This window comes from Cebus imitator, unplaced genomic scaffold, assembly GCF_001604975.1.
Source record: "Cebus imitator isolate Cc_AM_T3 unplaced genomic scaffold, Cebus_imitator-1.0 Scaffold163, whole genome shotgun sequence".
Taxonomy (NCBI): domain Eukaryota; kingdom Metazoa; phylum Chordata; class Mammalia; order Primates; family Cebidae; genus Cebus; species Cebus imitator.
The window spans coordinates 296,449-315,123 of NW_016107478.1; the positions used below are offsets into that span (position 1 = coordinate 296,449).

The 18,675-nt window shown below is 54.9% G+C and overlaps 1 protein-coding gene across 2 annotated transcripts; it reads left to right on the forward strand.

The window, feature by feature from the left end:
• The first annotated feature begins 729 nt into the window (after nucleotides 1-729).
• Nucleotides 730-13,125, forward strand: TMEM61 (transmembrane protein 61). Of its 2 annotated transcripts, XM_017543979.2 has the most exons (4): nucleotides 730-982; nucleotides 1,270-1,396; nucleotides 6,707-7,056; nucleotides 12,694-13,125. In XM_017543979.2, the coding sequence occupies exons 2-4, from the start codon at nucleotides 1,382-1,384 to the stop codon at nucleotides 12,950-12,952; spliced, it is 624 nt and encodes a 207-aa protein (XP_017399468.1). In that variant the 5' UTR covers nucleotides 730-982; nucleotides 1,270-1,381; the 3' UTR covers nucleotides 12,953-13,125. The 2 variants fall into 2 exon arrangements, with proteins under 2 accessions (XP_017399468.1, XP_037599981.1); XM_037744053.1 differs by lacking the exons at nucleotides 730-982; nucleotides 1,270-1,396 and adding an exon at nucleotides 4,840-5,030.
• Nucleotides 13,126-18,675: the final 5,550 nt, after the last annotated feature.

Genomic DNA, 18,675 nt, shown 5'->3' on the forward strand with positions numbered 1-18,675 from the left:
GTTCTCACCAGCCTGTGACTTTCTCCATGCTTTTCCTTCTGCCCAGAGGCTGCTATCCATTCCTACTCCCCTAAGATACTCAGATGGTCCCTCACAGAAGGATTCTTACACACACACACACACACACACACACACACGCACAGGTAAACTTCAAGGCTCCCAAACCCTCTCACAGATTGTAAACACACACGCACACGCGCACACGCACGCACGCATGCACGCAGGTAACCTTTCCTCCAGGCTCCCAAATCACCTGTCCACAACAACTGCCTTCAGGAGCCGCTTAACCTGCATGCTTAAGGCATCAAATCGTCACAGAACTGTGTATTAGGGATTCTCAGTCCTCCTTGATGGAGGAAGGTTTAGAGAAATGAGAAGTTAAGTCACACATCTCCAACCCCTCTCCGGGGCCTCCACTGGCTGGAGCAGTGACCCCAGTAGAGGGGAGTACTTAAATACTGCTTATTGTTGCTGAGAACGTCTCCAGGAACTGGGGTCTTGGTGGGCCGGGGAGGGTTTGCTCTCTGACTGCTGCGAAAAAGCCGGTTCCTTCAACGCAGTCTGCAGTAAACACCTCGGCAAATGACTTTCCCCTCTTTGGGCCTCAATTTCCCTTTCTGTAAAATAGGAGTGAACAGGACTGGGCTCGGGACCCCTAAGTCCTGTCCGGCTGAGCGTCGATGACTCCAAGGAGTTTGGCTCCACCATTCCCAAGTCCGCCCCGGAGCGCTCGCGGGGGCGGGACGGCCCCCAGGACGCAGGGATCCGATCCTCGCCAAGCCGTTCCGGTCAGCAGCAGCCCCGTCGCTCCCCGGGCCCTGCCGCGCTGGGAAGCCCCAGTCCCCGCCAGCCCAGTCGCGCTGGCGCTTTAAGGTCGGGCGAGGCGGGCTGGGCGACAGCGCTAGACACCTGGAGCTGCCCGGAGCCGGGGCCACCCGGAGTCTCGGCGGGACCAGGCGGCAGGCGAGGACGTGCAGGAGAGGTGGGGCGCGGGCGCGGTCAGCACCGGAGTGGAGAGAAGGCCTGGGTCCCGCGCGCCCCTGGGAGCCCTGCCGCAGCGGCAGAGCCCCGCGGGGAGCGCGCAGCCCTCGGGGCCGGCGCCGGGGGTGAGGCCGGGCTCGGGTCCCTCCGCACCCGGCACTGGCGGCCGAGAGGGCGCGGCTGGTGAGGCCTGGACGGGCCCGGGAGCCCGGCCTCGCTTTTGCGCGCTGAGAAGCAGGGGTGGGGGCGGCGGCCAGGGCCTCCCCCTAACGCCCCCGCCTCCTGCAGACCCGAGGGTCGCTGCCGGCAGGGTCGCTCTGCCCTGGCGTTCCCCGCCACCAGGCCTTCACCCGCACCCAGCTCCCCGCACGCCTGGACAGCTCCTGCCACCCGCCGCGCGATGGCCCTGCCCCAGGTGGGTGGAAACGGCCTTCTCTCTCCCTCGCAGGCACTCGGCCTCTTCTACCGCCGACTCTGCCTCTATCCCTTCCCCTAACCTCGGCCACGGTGGCTTGGTGGGCAAAGTGTGGACATCCCGGGCTCTGCCTCGTTTTTATCTTGCTGAGTGGCCTGAGGCCATGGCACTCAGGGCCTCAGTTGGGGGTGGTTTGGGAAATTCTTGTTAGGACAGTTTCATCTTTACAGAAAGTGGCATCTAAAGTGCCCTTATTGGGCCGGGTGGGGTGGCTCACCCCTGTAATCCCAGCACTTTGGGAGGCCAAGGCGGCAGATCACTTGAGGTCAGGAGTTCGAGACCAGCCTGGGCAACATGGCGAAACCCTATTTCTAGTAAAACCACAAAAATTCGCCGGGCATGATGGCCGCCACTGTAATCCTAGCTGCCCAGGAAGCTGAGGCAGGAGAATCACTTGAACCTGGGAGGCAGAGGGTGCAGTGAGTCAAGATTGTCTGACTGCACTCCAGCCTGGGAGACAGAGCAAGACTGAGTCTCAAAAAAAAAAAAAAAAGTGCCCTAGTTGGTATGGAGTAGGGCATGGAGAATGGCATAGGCTGTGCCCTGGCTCAGTGCGGGAGTGGGCGCAGGAGGGAGGCTCTGTCCTCCCAACTCTCCTGACAGGAGCAGGGCCTTTCTACTAGACTTTTAGGGAAGATGCTGCCCACTTGCCAGGGGCAGATAATAGATGCAGGCTGGCCCTGCCACCAGTGAGCAGAGAGGGCAAGATGAAGGACAGGGACTGGCACTGAACACTGCTGTGGAAATAAAAATGATCCTAATGAGATTAAATTTTATCTTAATATATTCTCATTCTCAGGAGCAATAGGGTGTTATTGTGCCCATTCCCAGGGGAGGGCACTAAGGCATGGAGAAGCAAGATCCTGCCAGCATCAGAGCAGGGTGCATCCTCGGTCCAGCTTTGTGTCCCGGTGCCTCACTTACAGCCTGCCGTCTTGCCATCGCATTTTCATAACCTGCTTTCCCCTTGATTTGAACTTGGAGATGCTGAGCAGCCTGCCTGAAGTCCCTGAGCTAATGGGGAATGACCACTGTAGTCAGAGGGAGTGATCAGCAGAGCCATCTGATTCCCGGAAAGCCTGCCTCTGGCTGGAGGGAGGTGGGGGCAGCTGCAGTTGACAGACTTCTGGGAAGGGGTGAAATGAGGGCCCTGGATGGGAGCAGAGGATGCTCCAGGTGGAGGGAGCACAGGTCTAGTAGAGAGGTTCCAGGTGAAAGGAGTTTGGGTGAGAACACCCTGCTGATAGTGACATCCCTGATCTATAATAAGGAAAACAACCACGGCATGGTGGAACAGGCTGCCCTTCATCCAGTGGACATTGACCTTCTCCACCCCACCCTCCCCCAGGGTGGCAGGTTAGCATGTGCCCTGCCTCCTGGGGTATCCACATGAAAGGAGCGAGACTCACACAGAAAATCACGCTGACCCCTTGTGAAAACATGCAAAGGGCAGTTGCAGGGGCTGGTCTGAGGCCTGGGAGGAGCTAAGCTGGGAAGGAGGGCCATGCATTCTAAAGATGGAGCGTGGTCAGGCATGGTGGCTCACACTTGTGATCCCAGAATTTTGGTAGGCCGAGGTGGGTGAATCATGAGGTCAGGAGTTCGAGACCAGCCTGGCCAACATGGTGAAACTCCGTCTCTACTAAAAATACCAAAAAATTAGCCAGGCATGGTGGTGGGTGCCTGTAATCTCAGCCACTCAGGAGGCTGATGCAACAGAACCCCTTGAACCTGGGAGGCGGAGGTTGTGGTGAGCCGAGACCACGCCACTGTACTCCAGCCTGGGTGACAGAGCAAGACTCCATCTCAGAAAAAAAATAACAATAATAAAAATGAAGAATGGAGCTGCGTGTGCCAAAGACAGGTGCATCTATTCATAGCACAATCTCAATTTTCTTTATGAAAAATAGCGATAGACCTAGCTGTGCACACACATAGGGATTTGACTCAGACTAGAGCTGGGTCCAAGTCCAGCAGTCACCCTTGTGGACAAACCGTCACCCTATTGTGGTCACCAATCGTGGACAAATTGTCGCCCTAGTGGCCACAGTGTCTTTAGGACACAGTGCTGTTGTGGGGATTAAGTGAAGGGATAGCTGTAAAGAGCTTGGCATGGTGCCCAGTCCAGTGAATGCCCAGCCTAATACATGTACAGCACACATCTGCTGCTGTCATCATCCTGTATGCAGGACACGGGGCAATGAACAGGAAACAGCCACCTGGGGATCCTGCTCGTCTCTGAGAGCCAAGATTAGTGGTGATTTGTACTTTACTTTTTTTTTTTTTTGAGAGAGAGTCTCACTTTGTTGCCCAGGCTGGAGTGCAGTGGCATGATCTTGGCTCACTGCAACCTCCACATCCTGGATTCAAGTGATCCTTGTGCCTCAGCCTCTCAAGTAACTGGGATTACAGGCGTCTCCCAGCACGCCCAGCTAATTTTTTGTATTTCTAGTAGAGCTGGGGTTTCACCATGTTGTCCAGACTGGTCTCAAACTCCTGGCCTCAGGTGGTCCACCCGCCTCGGCCTCCCAAAGTGCTGGGATTACCGGCGTGAACAACCACGCCCAGCCTGTATTTTGCATTTTTACTCTCTTCTGTGGTTTTCTCATTTTTCCACAATGAGCAGAGACTATTGTTTGATGGACAGTAAAAAGCAGCGTAGGTTGCCCCATGCAGGCCTGCCTAGCTGTGAACTCCTTGAGTGCTGAGAACCCTGCTGTATCTGGCTTTGGGCAAGGTCCTTCGCCTTTTTGGGCTCACTCTCCTCATTTGTAAAATGGGAATTTTCCTCTGGCCTGCCCACCCGTGGGGAGGCAGGTGTGATGCTGGGTGTGAAGGGGACTGTTGAGTACCGTAACATACAGGCAGGGGTTACTGTTCTTGATTTGCTAGTGTGTCTTGTTTTTTGAATTTTTTTTCCCCACAAACAGGTTTCTCCTCTTGACGGCCTCTCCTAGCTCTTTGACTTTGAGGATGGGGGGCAGGGTAGTCAGAATTTTTTTCTCCCTCCATGAAAAGGCTTTGAGCTGGAGACAGGAGGCACTTGCCCCCTAGACAGAGTCACAGGAAGAGAGCTGCAGGTAATTTATAAATGGAATTCTCTATATGCGTCTAGAGGTCTTGGGGTTCAGAAAGATTGAGGTCCACTCCCAGAGCACTGCTTTGTATACATTTTTTTTTCTCTCTCTCTCTGTCATACACACACACAAGCGCGCACACACACACACACACACACACACACGTGTGTTTTTAAACACATCTGGTAACATGCCCTTTTGAAATCTAAAGCTTCATCTACTACATCTTGAACATTTGCCACGCCCTTCAGCCCCTATGGGATCATGCCTTTGAGCGGCTGCACAGCAGTGTGTCATTTGGATCTATTGCCGTTTGGCTGAGCAAGCCCCACTTGGAAGGGATTTCTGATCACTGAAGCATCGCTTTAAGGTCTGTGGCCCCACTCCCTGCTTCACAGGCTCAGCCTCAGGAAGAGGAGACAGTTCTTCTGCAAATCCTCCTAGCAGCCCCCTAGAGAGCCTGCCTTTTATTCAATGAGGAAGCTGGCCTGGGGCAGGTGAGAGGCTTACCCCATGATACAGCTACAGAGAGGGGGAGCAAAGCCAGGACTATCCTTCATGTCCCTGCGGCTGCGGCAGCTGGAATCCTGCACTGCCTCCTCTCTCCCAGCTCTTCACAACAGTGAGGGTGGATTTTCACCCAACCAGCATTTATTTATCCAGCAACACTTTCCCTTGGATCAGAGGATTTATTGAGCAGCTATTATGTGCTAAGCACTGAGGGGATATAGTGGTGAACACGGCCAAGATGGACTTTGCACTCAGGGAACTCACAGCTGGGGGAGTGGGACAAGTGAAGCAGAAGTTAAACACAGGTTTCTGCTGTGGCAAAGGTGGCCCAGGGCACTCGGGGGTTTCAAGTTAAAGTGTCTTCAGAGAAGGCTTCTGTGGTGAGGCCGAGCTGAGCCTTAAGGGGAGTTAATGGGAAGTTACAGGTACAGGGAATGGAAGGTACAATGGGCAGCCTAGAAATTGGCTTTGGGGACAACCCAGATCTAGGTTTCAGCCTCCTACGTCTGTGATCCCGGGCCAGGACCCTTCCAGCATTCCCCTTGTGCATAGTTCAATGAGACAGCACTGTATGCATAATTTGGTATACTGAGTTGAAGAAAGTAAGATACGATGTTTCCTCCTCTTGTCAAACCTTTGTGCTGAGCTTGATGTTAAAAAAAAAAAAGGCTAATATTAATTGTTGAATCTAGACATTGTGCCATAGTTTACCCATCATTTCTTTATAATTGCACATTTTAGCACTTTCCAAATTATGACCATTATTAATAAAGCCACGATGAACATCTGTGTGTGTGTGTGAGACAGAGTCTTGCTCTGTCACCCAGGCTGGAGTGCAGTGGTGCGATCTTGGCTCACTGCAGCCTCCACTTCCCAGGTTCAGATGATTCTCCTGCCTCAGCCTCCCAAGCAGCTGGGATTATAGGTACGCGCCACCAAGCTCAGCTAATTTTTGTATTTTTAGTAGAGATGGGGTTTTGCCACGTTGGCCAGACTGGTCTTGAACTCCTGACCTCAGGTGACTGCCCACCTTGGCCTCCCAAAGTGCTGGGATTATAGGCGTGAGCCACTGCGTCGGGCCCGGTGAACATCCTTTTCCACAAAGTTTTGCTCCATGTTGCGAGTTTCAGCTTCAGACTCTTCAGCGCCCCCTCTTTCTCAGTTGCTCTGGGTCTTGGTATCTTCCTCTGTTCAATAACAGTGTCCCTCTCTCAAGATTGTGACCAGATGAAGCCAGGCATGCATAACCAGCAAGCCCTGATCCTGGCAGGCCTAGAGGTTCCAACACGGGTTCACTTTCCTCTGTCCCAGCTCCCTGTGAGGTAGTCAGCGTGGAGAGTCTTAGACCCACCAGGCAGACGGAGCCCCTGAGGCCTAGAGAGAGGCCCTGAGTGAAAGTGAACTTACTGAGTGAAAGTGAAAGTGAGCTTACTTACTGAGCTCCTGCGATGTCCCCCGATGTCCCAGGCCTGGTGCTGATCGGGCTTATCTCTGACCTTCTAAATAGCCTGGCAAAGTCAGGACATCATCTCCACTTCAAAGAGGAGGAAACCGAGGCTCAGAGGAGTTAAATGACTTCTCCAAGTTTGTGCAGTGACCTCAGGCAGCGGAGGATTAATAGCTGCCCTCCCATTTTCTCTTCTCTCTCCTTCTCTGTGTCCAGATGTGTGATGGGAGCCGTGTGGCCTCCACCCTCCGCTATTGCATGACGGTCAGCGGCACAGTGGTTCTGGTGGCTGGGACACTGTGCTTCGCTTGGTGGAGCGAAGGGGATGCAAGCACCCAGCCTGGCCAGCTGGCCCCACCGACGGACTACCCGGTGCCCCGGGGCCCCAGCCCCCTGCTCAGGTCGGTCAGCTTCGTCTGCTGTAGTGCAGGTGGCCTGCTGCTACTCATTGGCCTGCTGTGGTCTGTCAAGGCCAGCACCCGGGGGCCACCCCGATGGGACCCTTACCACCTCTCCAGAGACCTGTACTACCTCACTGTGGAGTCCTCAGAGAAGGAGAACTGCAGGTCAGTAGGGCAGGGTAGGGCAATGGGTGGGGACCACAAGTAGGGGCCAGTCACACCAGCCAGCATTTGTAATCCCAGCAAACTCTCATGGCATTCCTCCTTTGGATCAGGCCTTGCCCTGTGCCCTGGGTACATGAAAGCTGCTCAGTACAGCCCTGAAGGAGTTTATAGTCCCATGACAGAGGCTGATGATGACCAACTGGAGTAGGTAGTGCTGTGAGAGAGAGGCCTGTCTTCTAAGACATGGAGAAACCCAGGAAGGCTGCCTGGAGGAGGTAGCAGCTGAGCCCAGCTTTGTATGGGACAGAATAGCAGAGGGTTAAAAGCCTAGGCACAAGAGTCAGAGTCAGATCCACTGGGACCCTGTCCTGGTTCTATCACAAACTAGCAGTGGGGCTTTGAGTAGGTCATGCAATCCCCCTAAACTTTAATTCCTCATTTGAAATAGGTAGGACTAATAGCAACAGCAATAATAGCAAACACCTCTGCAGTGCTCGCCACATGCCAGGCACTGTTCTAAGCTTTCCTCCATACTGACTCATCCGATCCTTACAGCAGTCCTCCGAAGGTAGGCACTGTTATGAATTCCATTTGTAGAGGAGGAAACGAAGGCAGGGGGACACTAAGTCACTCCCCCAAGGACATCAGCTAGTGTGTGTCAGAACTAGGACCTGAACCCAGGCAGTCTGGCCTCAGAGTCTGTTCATGCCCACTCCCTACTTCAGGTGACGCTTGGGAAAATGAAATGACATATGTATGTTGAGCTTTAGCCCAGTGCCTGGCACACAGTAGGTGCACAACAAATGTCAACTTTTCCTCTGGTGGACACAGTGGAGAGAGGCATTTTAGGGAGGCGGAAGAGCATGCACAAAGGTGTGGGGTCGGGGACAGAGTGTTGCATGAAGACGGTCTCTCTCAACCTTTGATTTTCACTGTCGGTCTTCCCACCCTGCCTTGCGTCATCCTTCTTAGACTTTTTTTTTCTAAATCCTCCTCCACGAAATTGTAATACCCAGGTGCACTGCATATTTATGTTCTATATGCATATCTGTGCTTTATACATAAAAAGAGTGTAACTCTTCCCAAGAACCAGTGTTTGTCCTGTTGAGAATGCATGCATCATACATGCCCTTTTATGTACTTATTTATTCAACAAAGTGTGAGGTGTGCCCGTGTGCCAGGGGCCTGCGTACATTATCTCCTGTCCTTCCGATTGCCTCCAAGGTAAGAATGACTGTTGTGTCTGCAGAAAAGGAAGGGGAGGCATAGCCAGAAAGTGGCAGGAGCCTGCTGGCTTCACAGCTGACATTCTTCCTCCCACCTCGCTCCTAAGATCTGGATCCCTGGGTGTGAGGGGCTAAGCCAGACTGCCGTGAGCTGACCTGGGACCTGGGACCCGGATGCTGTTCTCCCCTGTGTTAAGTAAGAGGGAAAATGCATTCTGAGTTAAAGAATGTAGGAGCATTCCCGCCACCAACCTGTGACTTCTTAGAGCTAGAGATGGTGCAGAACAGTCGGCCCTCTGTGTCTGTGGGTCTGCATCCATGATTCAACCAACCATGGATCCTGGTTGGCACACAGTAGGTGCACAGCAAATCTCAACTTTTCCTCTAGTGGACATGGTGGGAAAGAGGCAGTCTCTGGTGGTGCCAGCTGTGGGTTACTTCAGGTCGGAAGCAAAGCCTTCCTGGGCAGATGGCTTGGGCAGGTCCCTTCTCCCCTTGGGCCTTGGCTTCCCCATTTATTCATCTACTTATTCTTTCACTCATGTACCAAATATTGATCGAGCATATGTAGGTGTGCTGGGTCCTATCCAGACAGGATCCATGAGGAAAGAATTATGTCTGTGCTAAACATATACAAACTTTCGTTTCTTGTCATCATTCCCTAAACAATATAGCATAACAACTATTTACACAGCATTTACATAGTGTGAGATATTTCAGGGCCTTGGGGATCCTCCAGCCAAACCCTTCACTTCTCAGATGAGAGACCTGGGTCTCAGAAAGACCATGTGACCTACCTGGTCATGCAGTGAGTTAGTGGTCAGTTGGAACCAGGCCGGGCCCCAGATGCTCTGGACCAGAGCCTGCTCCTCCCAGCCAGCCAGGCGTGAGTGCAGGGGTGCGTGTTGCCTGTACACACAGCCATGTTGATGCAACAGGGTCTAGGCACAGCTGTGTCTGGCAGGTGGGGCCCCTTGGCCTTCACTTGCAGTGGGCCAGGGAGGAAGCCCGCCCAGGAGGCCACAGGGTGCCCCCTAGCCCATCAAGCTCCAAGACCCAAGTTGTAGACTCAGAAACTGGGTGACTGGGGGTCGAGGAGGCCGCTTCTGCTGCGGCGCTCTTTCCTGTCCCGAGGCTGACCCAGCCCAGCTGCCTGCAGAGCCCAGCGTCTGGCCCCATGGGCGGCTGCTCTGCTATTCCTGGTCCCAGGCACCTCAGTCTCTGGTGGTGCCCGCTGTGGATAACTTCAGGTCAGAAACAAAGCCTTTCTGGGCAGATGGCTCTGACAGGTCCCTTTCCCTCTTGGGCTTCATTTCCCCATGTATTCATCTACTTATTCTTTCATGCTTGTACCTAATATTGATTGAGCACACGTAGGTGTGCTAGGTCCTACTCAGAGAACTGACAGCACCACAGCGGGCAACACAGACAAAACCCTGCCCTCAGGAAGCTCATCTCTTCAGTGTAAGTCCCCTTAATGAGGCAGCTGGAATGGGGCTTCCAGCAGTCCCTGCCCTTTCTTTTATAAGGCGGGAGTCCTTAAGGATGTTACCTAGACCCTCTGAGATGTGTCTGATGCCCCATCTCTCAGCGGGGGTGACAGACCTTTCCCCTGTGGTCACTGTCGGGCTCATATGGGGTAGAGTTAGGGAAGCGTGTGCTCTGTAGCTGGTGCACACATCCGCTTTCTCTGCCCTTCCTGTTTTAGTTTACAGTGAGCTCTCGTGCCCACTAATTGATTTGAGCCTCAACTGCTTATCAGGTAAATGTAAGGACTGGGTCCTTTTGACAGCTGAGAAAACTGAGGTGAGGAGAGATGAGGTGGCTTGGGGCAGAGGTGTGACAGGTGGACTTAGCTTGAGCTTTGCAGTCAGACAAAGCTGGGGCTTTGCCACTGAGTTGACACGTGACCTTTACTCATCTGTAAAATGGGTGCGGGCCTCTACCCCCAGGTAGAGGTCGTGAATAAGAAGATTCCAGCACTGAAGTGTTAGGCAAATTGTATTCCATCCCTTGTCCCACTTCCTGGCTTTGCCTGACTCCGCTGAAGGGTAGTGGAGCTGGCACCAGGCCCAGGTCTCCTGCTCCAAGCAGGCTCCAAAGAGTGGGGTGAGCCCTGGCCTCCGTGGCACTTCCTATGTGGGGAGACCACCATGGCCCCACGCAGCTGCAGAGGTGCCACATCCAAAGGCACCGAGAATGGGGACCTGCTCCCAGAGGGGTGCCACATGGCTGCCCTGCTCGCTGAGCTCCTGGCATCCTTGACGGTGACCTTGGTGACTTGGAGCTAGGCCGGCCCAACTGGCCACTAAGGTGATAGAGGTGGTGCGAGGGCTGCTTCACATCTGTCCTCTAAGTAAACTTCCTGCTGTGAGCAGAGCTCATGGGCACCTGTGCCCTGCCCTGCCAGCTGCCACCTGCTGGGGTGGCCCTGGGCCTATCCAAAGCCTGTCTCAGGTGTCCAGGGCTCCAAGCATGGCCGGGGCATGGCCGGGAGGTGAGCAGTCAGGAGATGGGTCTTTGGAAGCTAATTATTCACACTTTTCTGATTGTTGTGAAAGATTTTTTTCCCCGTTTTTTCTTCCCCTGAATCTGAAAGGGGAATTATTATCACCATTTTACAGATCAGGAGAAAGAGGTTCAGAGAAGGTATGAATGTGGTCCAGGTCACACAGCAAGAGAACTCAATTTGTCTGCCTCCAGGAGCAATATTCTCTGTCCTGCCCTCATCTGCAAGGATACTGGGAGCTCAGAGGAGGACGAGGACAGGCACCTCTCAGCTTCCTGGGCTGTCTTCCAGAGAAGGAAGGAAGGTCTGAGAGTTCACAGGGGCACTGGACAGGGAGTTTCATGTTTGGGACTCCTGGCTGGTGCCCTGCCCTGTACTGACTTACAGGCTGGGTTTCAAATCCAGGATCCCATAGTCTGCTCCATCACCCTGGTCTGTGGCTGGGAGCAGTGAGGCTCAGCAGGCTGCTGTGAGGCTGAGAGGACACGTTGCTGGGGAAAGGCCACGTCCCCGGCGGGTGCTGGGTGTTCGGCTGTGGGGCAGCAGCAGGTTCCCAGCAGGGGCCCCTCCGTCAACCCTGGAGCTAAGTCCCATGTACTGCCTCTTCTGTTCCCTAGACTGGCCTCTTGCCATTGGCCCCTCCTTGATCCAGGCAGTAGGACCACAGGTTTGGATTAAACTGCTTCCCAGCAGCTCCAAACCCACAAGCCTGGCAGGTAATTCGGCCTCTCTGAGCCTGTGGGGCCTGCCATGTGGGGATAAGCTTCGCTCCCCCACCCATTCCCCACAGGAGCCCTTTGAGATTCTGTTCATGACCCCACTTACATCACAGGCATTGAGTGCTGCCCTGTGTGAACTCATTTAACCTGCCCTCTGTCTGTGAGGCAGGTGCCACTATTGTCCCCCATTACAGATGAAACCAGGCCCCCATGAATGGAATTACTGATCTCTGACCCCCGATCTCCCAGCAGGAACGTGGCTGAGCAGGGAGGTGAACCAGCGAGTGCCCAGACTCACAACCACCCTTAGTGTTGGAAGAATCACCCCCAAAGCAGGAGCAGCCCACATCTAGGATCAGTGACATTCGCACCCCACTCCCCACTGTGTGTCCCAGGTGGGGAAGGGGCATTGGATCCCCGGAGACGACCCACCAGGGCTCTGAGGGCGCTGACGGCCAGTCTCATTCCTGTCAGCTGGCTGGGGCGTGGGTGATCTGCCTCGGGGTCTGTCCTGCAGAACCTCGGTCAGCGAGCCTCAGAGGACCTGGTCTCTGCCTCAAGCCCCTGTGGGGTGGTTTAGTTGGCCAGGGGTTGTGATAAGAATAGAGTCACAGGACAGCAAAACTGTCCATAGGTAGAACTGGTTGATCTGGCAAGTGGTAAGCTCTTCATCCCTGGAGGTATATGCAAGCAGAGATAATCACTTGGCAAACATCAATCATATCAAAGTGTAAAGCATCCAGATGGGCAGAGGAATTGAGGTCTTTCATTCTGCCCTGAGCACCCCAATTCTGATCTTGTACAGGATATTTTAATAGGTGTGAGTCTTTCTGTCCGTGGACCATCACTCAGTCTTTCAACAAACACCCCTCAGCTCCTGGACTCTCAGTCACTGCCCTAGGGTAAGACTTTGCCTGCAGAGAGGACTGAGGAGGCACAAGGAGGTTTGGGGGACACATACAGGGAACTAACTCTATGGAGCAGGGAGAGGGTGGCGGGAAGACTGAGGGCCACAGGAGTTGGCTCCTGCCAAGTTTCAGCTATGTATATGGGTCCCTGGGGACCCGCAAAGGCTTGGAGCAGGGTGTGAAGCCTTTTCTTCCCCCAGCCTTCCTCATTGTCTCCCTGGCAGGCAGCAGCTCTGCCCCAGCCCCTGCCAACAGCCTCTCTTCTGTTTCCACAGGACCTCCAAGGTGGTTGTCATCCCCACTTATGAGGAAGCCGTGAGCTGCCCACTGGCTGAGGGGCCACCTGCATACCCTACAGAGGAAGCCCCGGAGCCATGTGCCTCGGGGGATGCCCTGCTGGGCACACAGCCCCCCTGGCCTCCGCCCAGCTATGAGAGCATTAGCCTTGCTCTTGATGCCATTTCTGCAGAGACAACAGCAAGTGCCGAACGCGCCTGCTCAGGCCTGGCTCAGACTGCAGCGGGGGGAAGTTAAAGGCTCCTACCGGGCCCTGAATCCAGAGTCAAAAGTGCTGTGCCTCTCCGGAGCCTAGTGCAGTGCCTGGGACACAGTAGGCACTCAACAAATGTTTGTTCGAAGGCTGTTCTATTTATCTATTCCTGTATAACAAGCCACCCACAATTTAGTGACTTAAATCCCATTTTATGTCTTTATCTCAGGACTCTTATGAGTTGCCTAGGTCCAGCTGGGGCGGTTCTGCCCTCTGTGGCATGGGTGGGGCTGCAGTCCTCAGGGGCCCAACTGGCCAGAACGATCAGGGTGGCACTCCTCTGGCCAGCAGTGAGCGCTGGCTGTCAGCTGGGAGGCTGTGTACAAGTGAGAAGGCGGGCCCGCGGCAGAGGCAGAGCTGTGCGCACATCACGTTTCTAACCAGAAGAGCATGGCTCCGAATTCACCCACCTATGCATAGGCTCCACCTCGCACCTTTTTTTTTTTGAGGCAGGATCTCCACTGTGTTACCCAGGCTGGAGTGCAGTGGCTCAATCATGACTCGCTGCAGCCCCTTCCTCCCAGGCTCAAGCGATCCTCCCACCTCAGCCTCCGAAGTAGCTGGAAACACGAGCATGCCCAACTCATTTTTGAAAATTTGTTGGAGGGAGGGAGCTTGCTGTGTTGCCCAGGCCCATCTGAACTCCTGGCCTCCTGAAGTGTTAGGATTACGGACGTAAGCCACTGTGCCTAGTCTACCATGTACCATCTTAGTGACTTGGACAAGTGACTTTCCCTCTCTCTGCTTCAGTCTCCTCACCTGTAAAATGGGAATTGATTCCCTCAAAGAGCTGATTTGTGAAGAATCAATTAGATGATAGCAACTGACGTGTGAATGTGAATTCACACTGAGGCTGCAGTCAGTGGCTCCGTGCTACGGCACCAGATAATAAAGGCAGGGGTCTCAGCCCTGAGCCAGGTAGTAAGTATGCAGTCATTGTCAGTCCTGTTAGTAGAGGTAACCCTCCTCCACCAAGTGCAAATTCGGCCTCTGCTCCCATACCTCCTGTGACGGGAAGCTCGCGACTCTCGCTCATTTTGCAGATATGGCAGAAACATCGACTTCTGACCAGCTCCATTCTGCAGCCCGTCTCTAGCCCACCCCACTTCCATGAAAAGAGGTGAAGTCACCTTCCCAGGGTCACACTGCCAGCAGGGGTCCAAAGGCCTGGGGCTTAGTCAGCTGGAGAAGGGTGTCATCCGCAGAGCCTACTGTGTGCTGGGCCAGGTCCTCTGCCATTGTGTCATCTTCAAAGTGCCCTGTGGCAAGTGGTGGTGTCAGCATTTAACAGGTGAGGAACTAGCCTCGGAGAGGTAAAAGTTTCAGACAATAAAGTCACAGCTGGAGGCGTGGGGTCCTCCCTCCTAGGTTGCGTCATTGTCACAGTAGCCACCATCTAATCTGGTCTTGGTCTCTCTGCTTCTCCTGGAGGCTCCTGCAGTCTCTTCTCTGCCCAGCAGGCAGAGTGAGGTGTTCAGACCCAGGTCAGATCATGACCCCTACCCCCACAGCCAGAACCTGGCGTGGCTCCCAGCTCACTTTGAATAATGAAAGCCCAGACACTGGTCTGGGGAGAGGGGGGCTCTGAGGTCTGGTCTGAACCTGTCCTCTCTCCTGACCCTCTCATCTCCTGCCACTCCTCCCCCTGTTCTCTGCTCCAGCCAGTCTCACTGAGGCCCCCGTACTGGCTGTTCCCTCTCTCCTGAAATGCTTCCTGGGGGCTGGCTCCTCAGAAACTGGGGCTCTTTTCTGATCTTCTCCCTCCCCTATCACTAAAACCTGGATCCCTCCTGTGCCCCCTCCCTTCCTGTCCTCCACAGCCACTGCTTCGCCCTCCCCTTCTTGGTATTAACTCAGGACAATCTAGGAGTCTGGAGGCGTAGGTGTGAAGTGACCTTAGGCTGGGGACACACACACACACACACACACGGACAGGCAGGTTAGGTGAGTTAATGAGTGGCCAGTGTGACCAGGAGGCACCACTTTACTGGGCAGGTGCTAAAGGGGCGAGGGCGGGGAGGGCCGGAGGCACAGAGAGACCTTTCCTGCCTTTCTCTCCGATCCACTCATCTGTGTCCTAACCGGAAGCCCACAGGAGGGTCCATGACTTGCTCAAGGTCAACAGCGTCATGGAAGAGGCTGAGTCAGGGCTGCAGAGGGAGACAGTCTCCTGACCAAGCCATGTTACTGTCCCCTTCCAAGCCGAAGTGGCCCCGCTGTGAACGGGGCTCCTCGTGCCCACGGCAAGGTGCCTGACCATGGAGCGACATGAGGGCCAGCTCTGCCACTCTGCAGCCACATGAGGTGCCCCAGCTGTGCCACTCTGCAGCCCCCAGGAAGCACGAGTTTGCTTGCTGGCTTCTTTCCTCTTGGACCCAACCATCCAGTTTCTTCACCTACTATTCAAACCACATCTTTTGCTGGCCACCAGAGTCTCAGATGATAGGGATCCTCAGAGTTCAGGCTCTCCCAAGCTTTCCTTGGGTCCCTCCCGGGCTTCTGTTACCTGCCGGCTGGGCTGGTGATTTCTGCACCTGGAGCTCTCCACCTTAAATCAGCCCACCCCAGTCAGAAATCCCTATGCTCCCCCCTCAATGCCTCATTACTGCTCACTGGGATCTTTCTCTCTCTCATTGAAAAATTAAAATCTGGTTCTGGTCTTTCCCCTGCAACCTCATCTAACCTCTGTGAAAAATGTCGGAGATCTTAGCCCCAGGAGGTTTCCTGCCTGCGTTTCCTCTCCAGCCTCCCTCTCCCAGGCAGGCAGATTCCATTCCTCTGTTCACATTCACATCCAGAGCCTACTCTGTCCCAGTCCCTGGGAATACAGCAGTGCTCTAAACAAAGTCCCTACCCTGTGGGGGCTGGAGTGCTAGTTGGGGAGACAGAGACAAGAGACAAGATCGTCATGTATATGTATGATAGGTGGCTGTGAGCACCACGGAGAAACGTGGGGAAAGGAATACGGGGAACCCCTGGGGAGGCAAGTCTGCAGTTTTAGAGCAGGATCAGGGAAGGCCTTACGGTGAAGGCAACATTTGGGCAAGGGCCTGAAGGAGGGAAGGGAGGGAGCCCTGCAGCTATCTGGAAGAACAGCACTCCAGGCAGAAGGAACAGCAGGTGTGGGGCCCTGGGGTGCCTGTGTGTTCCCGGAGCAGCATGGGGCCAGGGTGGTGGAGTGGGTGAGTGAGAGGGGGCGTGGCAGGAGTGAGCTGAGAGGATTGATGTGCAGGTAGCGTGGGCCAGTTATCCAGAGCCTTTCGGGTTATCTTACAGCATTTGGCTGTTACTCTGATGAGATGAGGAACCATTCCAGGGCTCCATGCAGAAGAGAGACAGGATCTGACCCAGTAGTGGAGTTGCAAAGAGACTTCAGAGGTCAAGGATGGAAGCAGAGGCCAGGTCGGGAGAGAAACAGATGATGGAGGCTCAGACCTGGTGATGAGCAGTTGTGGGTGAGAAGTGACTAAATTCTTATATGTTGGGGGTAGAGCCCACAGGATGTGGGTGTGAGAAAGGAGGTGAGGTTGGTTCCCTGGATGGCTAACTGGAAGGATGGGATTGTGGGAGGAGCATGTCTGGAGAGGAGGAGGCAATGCAGACAGCCTGTGCACGGGGCTTAGAGCTTTCTCTCCAGCCGTGTGGGCGGTTAGGTGCTGCAGTGCCTTTGCACATGCTGGCCTCTGTGTCTGGAAGGCTCTTCCTGCCCTGTCAGACTCCAACGCCTTCGCAACGGTCCCTTCTGTGAATCTGCCCCTTCACCCTTCATCCCCATCTGTTCCTCCCTCTGTTTTGTGCACCTTCAGGACCCTGCACACATCGCAGTGCCATTACCACACTGTGCCCCAGAAGGTGCCCCAGAAGTTAGGACTGAGCGCCATTCATCCTCTGTTTACGAGTTCCTAACACCTCAGTGTCCCCCACACAGTAGGGGCTCAACCAGAGATTCTGAGGACGTGGGTCGACTCCTAGCTCTACTGTTTGTTCCCAAGTTCTGCCACGTTGGGTCGCTCTCCTTGCCTGCACGGGCCGGGGTGTCCACCTCTGTCAAGTAGGGTGCTCTCTCCCTCCCTGCCTCGGGGCGTCTGGGGAGCCCGCTCGGAGGATCCCGAGAGCAGGGGTTAGCGCGCCCTCTGCCGGAGGACGACAGGCTCCGCGCGCTCTGCTTCCCCGTCCCCACTTGGCCCGGGGAGGTGCAGTCAGAGGGAGCGGACGGCGGGAGATGAAGGGGAGCTGCTGCACCCGGACTTTTCCAGCGCACCCTGCACACTTGTCCTCATTTAATCTCCAGCGCGACTCTGTGGAAGAGCTTAGGTGACACCCATTTTCCTGCGCGCCGACTTGTTTCCTACTTGTTACTGAGTTTCTTACTGGTTGTTATTTTTTTATTTTATTTTATTTTTTTAAAGGAGAGAAGCAACGCTGAGAGAAAAGGGGCAAAGAAGGCTGTAAAGGAAGGAAAAGGCGCGAGAGGAGGAGAGTCCCCGGGTGACCGCGAGGCCGAGGAATGGCTGAAGACCAGATCCATCTGCATGGGGCTGGGAGGGGGTCCCGTGACCGCTCAGTCGCCGACTCCGCGGAGGGAGACTTTGACCAGCCCCTGCCCCTCTGCGGGCTCGGTTTCCTCGCCTGTGAAACGGGGCCGAGGACTCTCCTCCCCGCGGCGACTGCTCTTCACCGGGTCCGAGCCCAGCCACCGCCCCCGGGGGAGGGGCCTTGCCCAGCGCGAGCTACGACTGCCGCCGGGGGCGCACGAGGTCCTGCGGGACCGCGGCTGCGGAGACCGTTCCCGCCGCCCGCCTGGGCTCCAGGGCTGAGGTCCCTGGGGCCTCCGTCTCCTTGCCAGGGAGGGGCACTGGCTAGGTGACACGGGACTCGCCGTTTCCCTTCTCTGAGCCTGTAGCAAATGATAATAACATTTCCCTAGAGGGTCTTGCTTTGTTAATAGTCAGATTACAAAGCACTTGTCCCTTCCCAGCCCTTTATGTCCCTTCCCTGTGCAAAACGTGGGAGGCGGCTCAATAACTATCCCTGATCTGCAGGTGACAAAACTCAAGCCCGGAGCAGAGCTGAGAACCAGTCCTGGCCATGACCTGATCACTCAGCCGTTTCCTGCCCCTCAGCCATCGCTCAGCCAGCGCCCCTGAGCTCCCTCCTGGACCTCCTCTGCAAACCGTTAACTCTGTACCGTGTAAACTGTAAAGTGTAAAGCCCACTCTGAGGGCTGGCGATGGTGGGTGCGAGGAAGGAGAAACCCCTCTTGGAAAAAGAGCCTGTGGGAAGGACCACCGGTTAGAGGGGCAGCTGTGAGCACAGGTGTGGGGCTAGGGAAGAGCGCCGCCCTGCTGGCCGGAGGGAGAAGGAGCTGACGCCATCAGGCAATCCCCAAGCCCCGCAAGTCAGTGAGCCAAGTGAAGGCCTTTGATCCTGCATTGGTGGTTTAACCCCATATAAACGCCAAGTGAACGTTCTCTTGTGGAGTCTGATGGTCTTCATTTTCCTGTAATCCTGTAAAGGAATCTGATTTCTTCCATCAGCCTGTCCCCAGGACTAAAACGCCTCATTAGTGGTATTCTTAGGAAGGCGTCTTCCTAGATCAGGCAGCAAGGAACTGGAGAAAGTGGCTGTCATGGTCACTTACACCCTGCAGGGTCATTAATTCCCAGAGCCTTAGAGGTGGGTGGGAGGCAGCTCACTGAAAGCAGAC

What these genes read in the sequence shown, in the direction of transcription:
- TMEM61 (XM_017543979.2), top strand. An exon ending in TCAGAGAAGGAGAACTGCAG is followed by an intron (nt 7,057 to 12,693) that starts GTCAGTAGGGCA and finishes CTGTTTCCACAG; the next exon opens with GACCTCCAAGGTGGTTGTCA.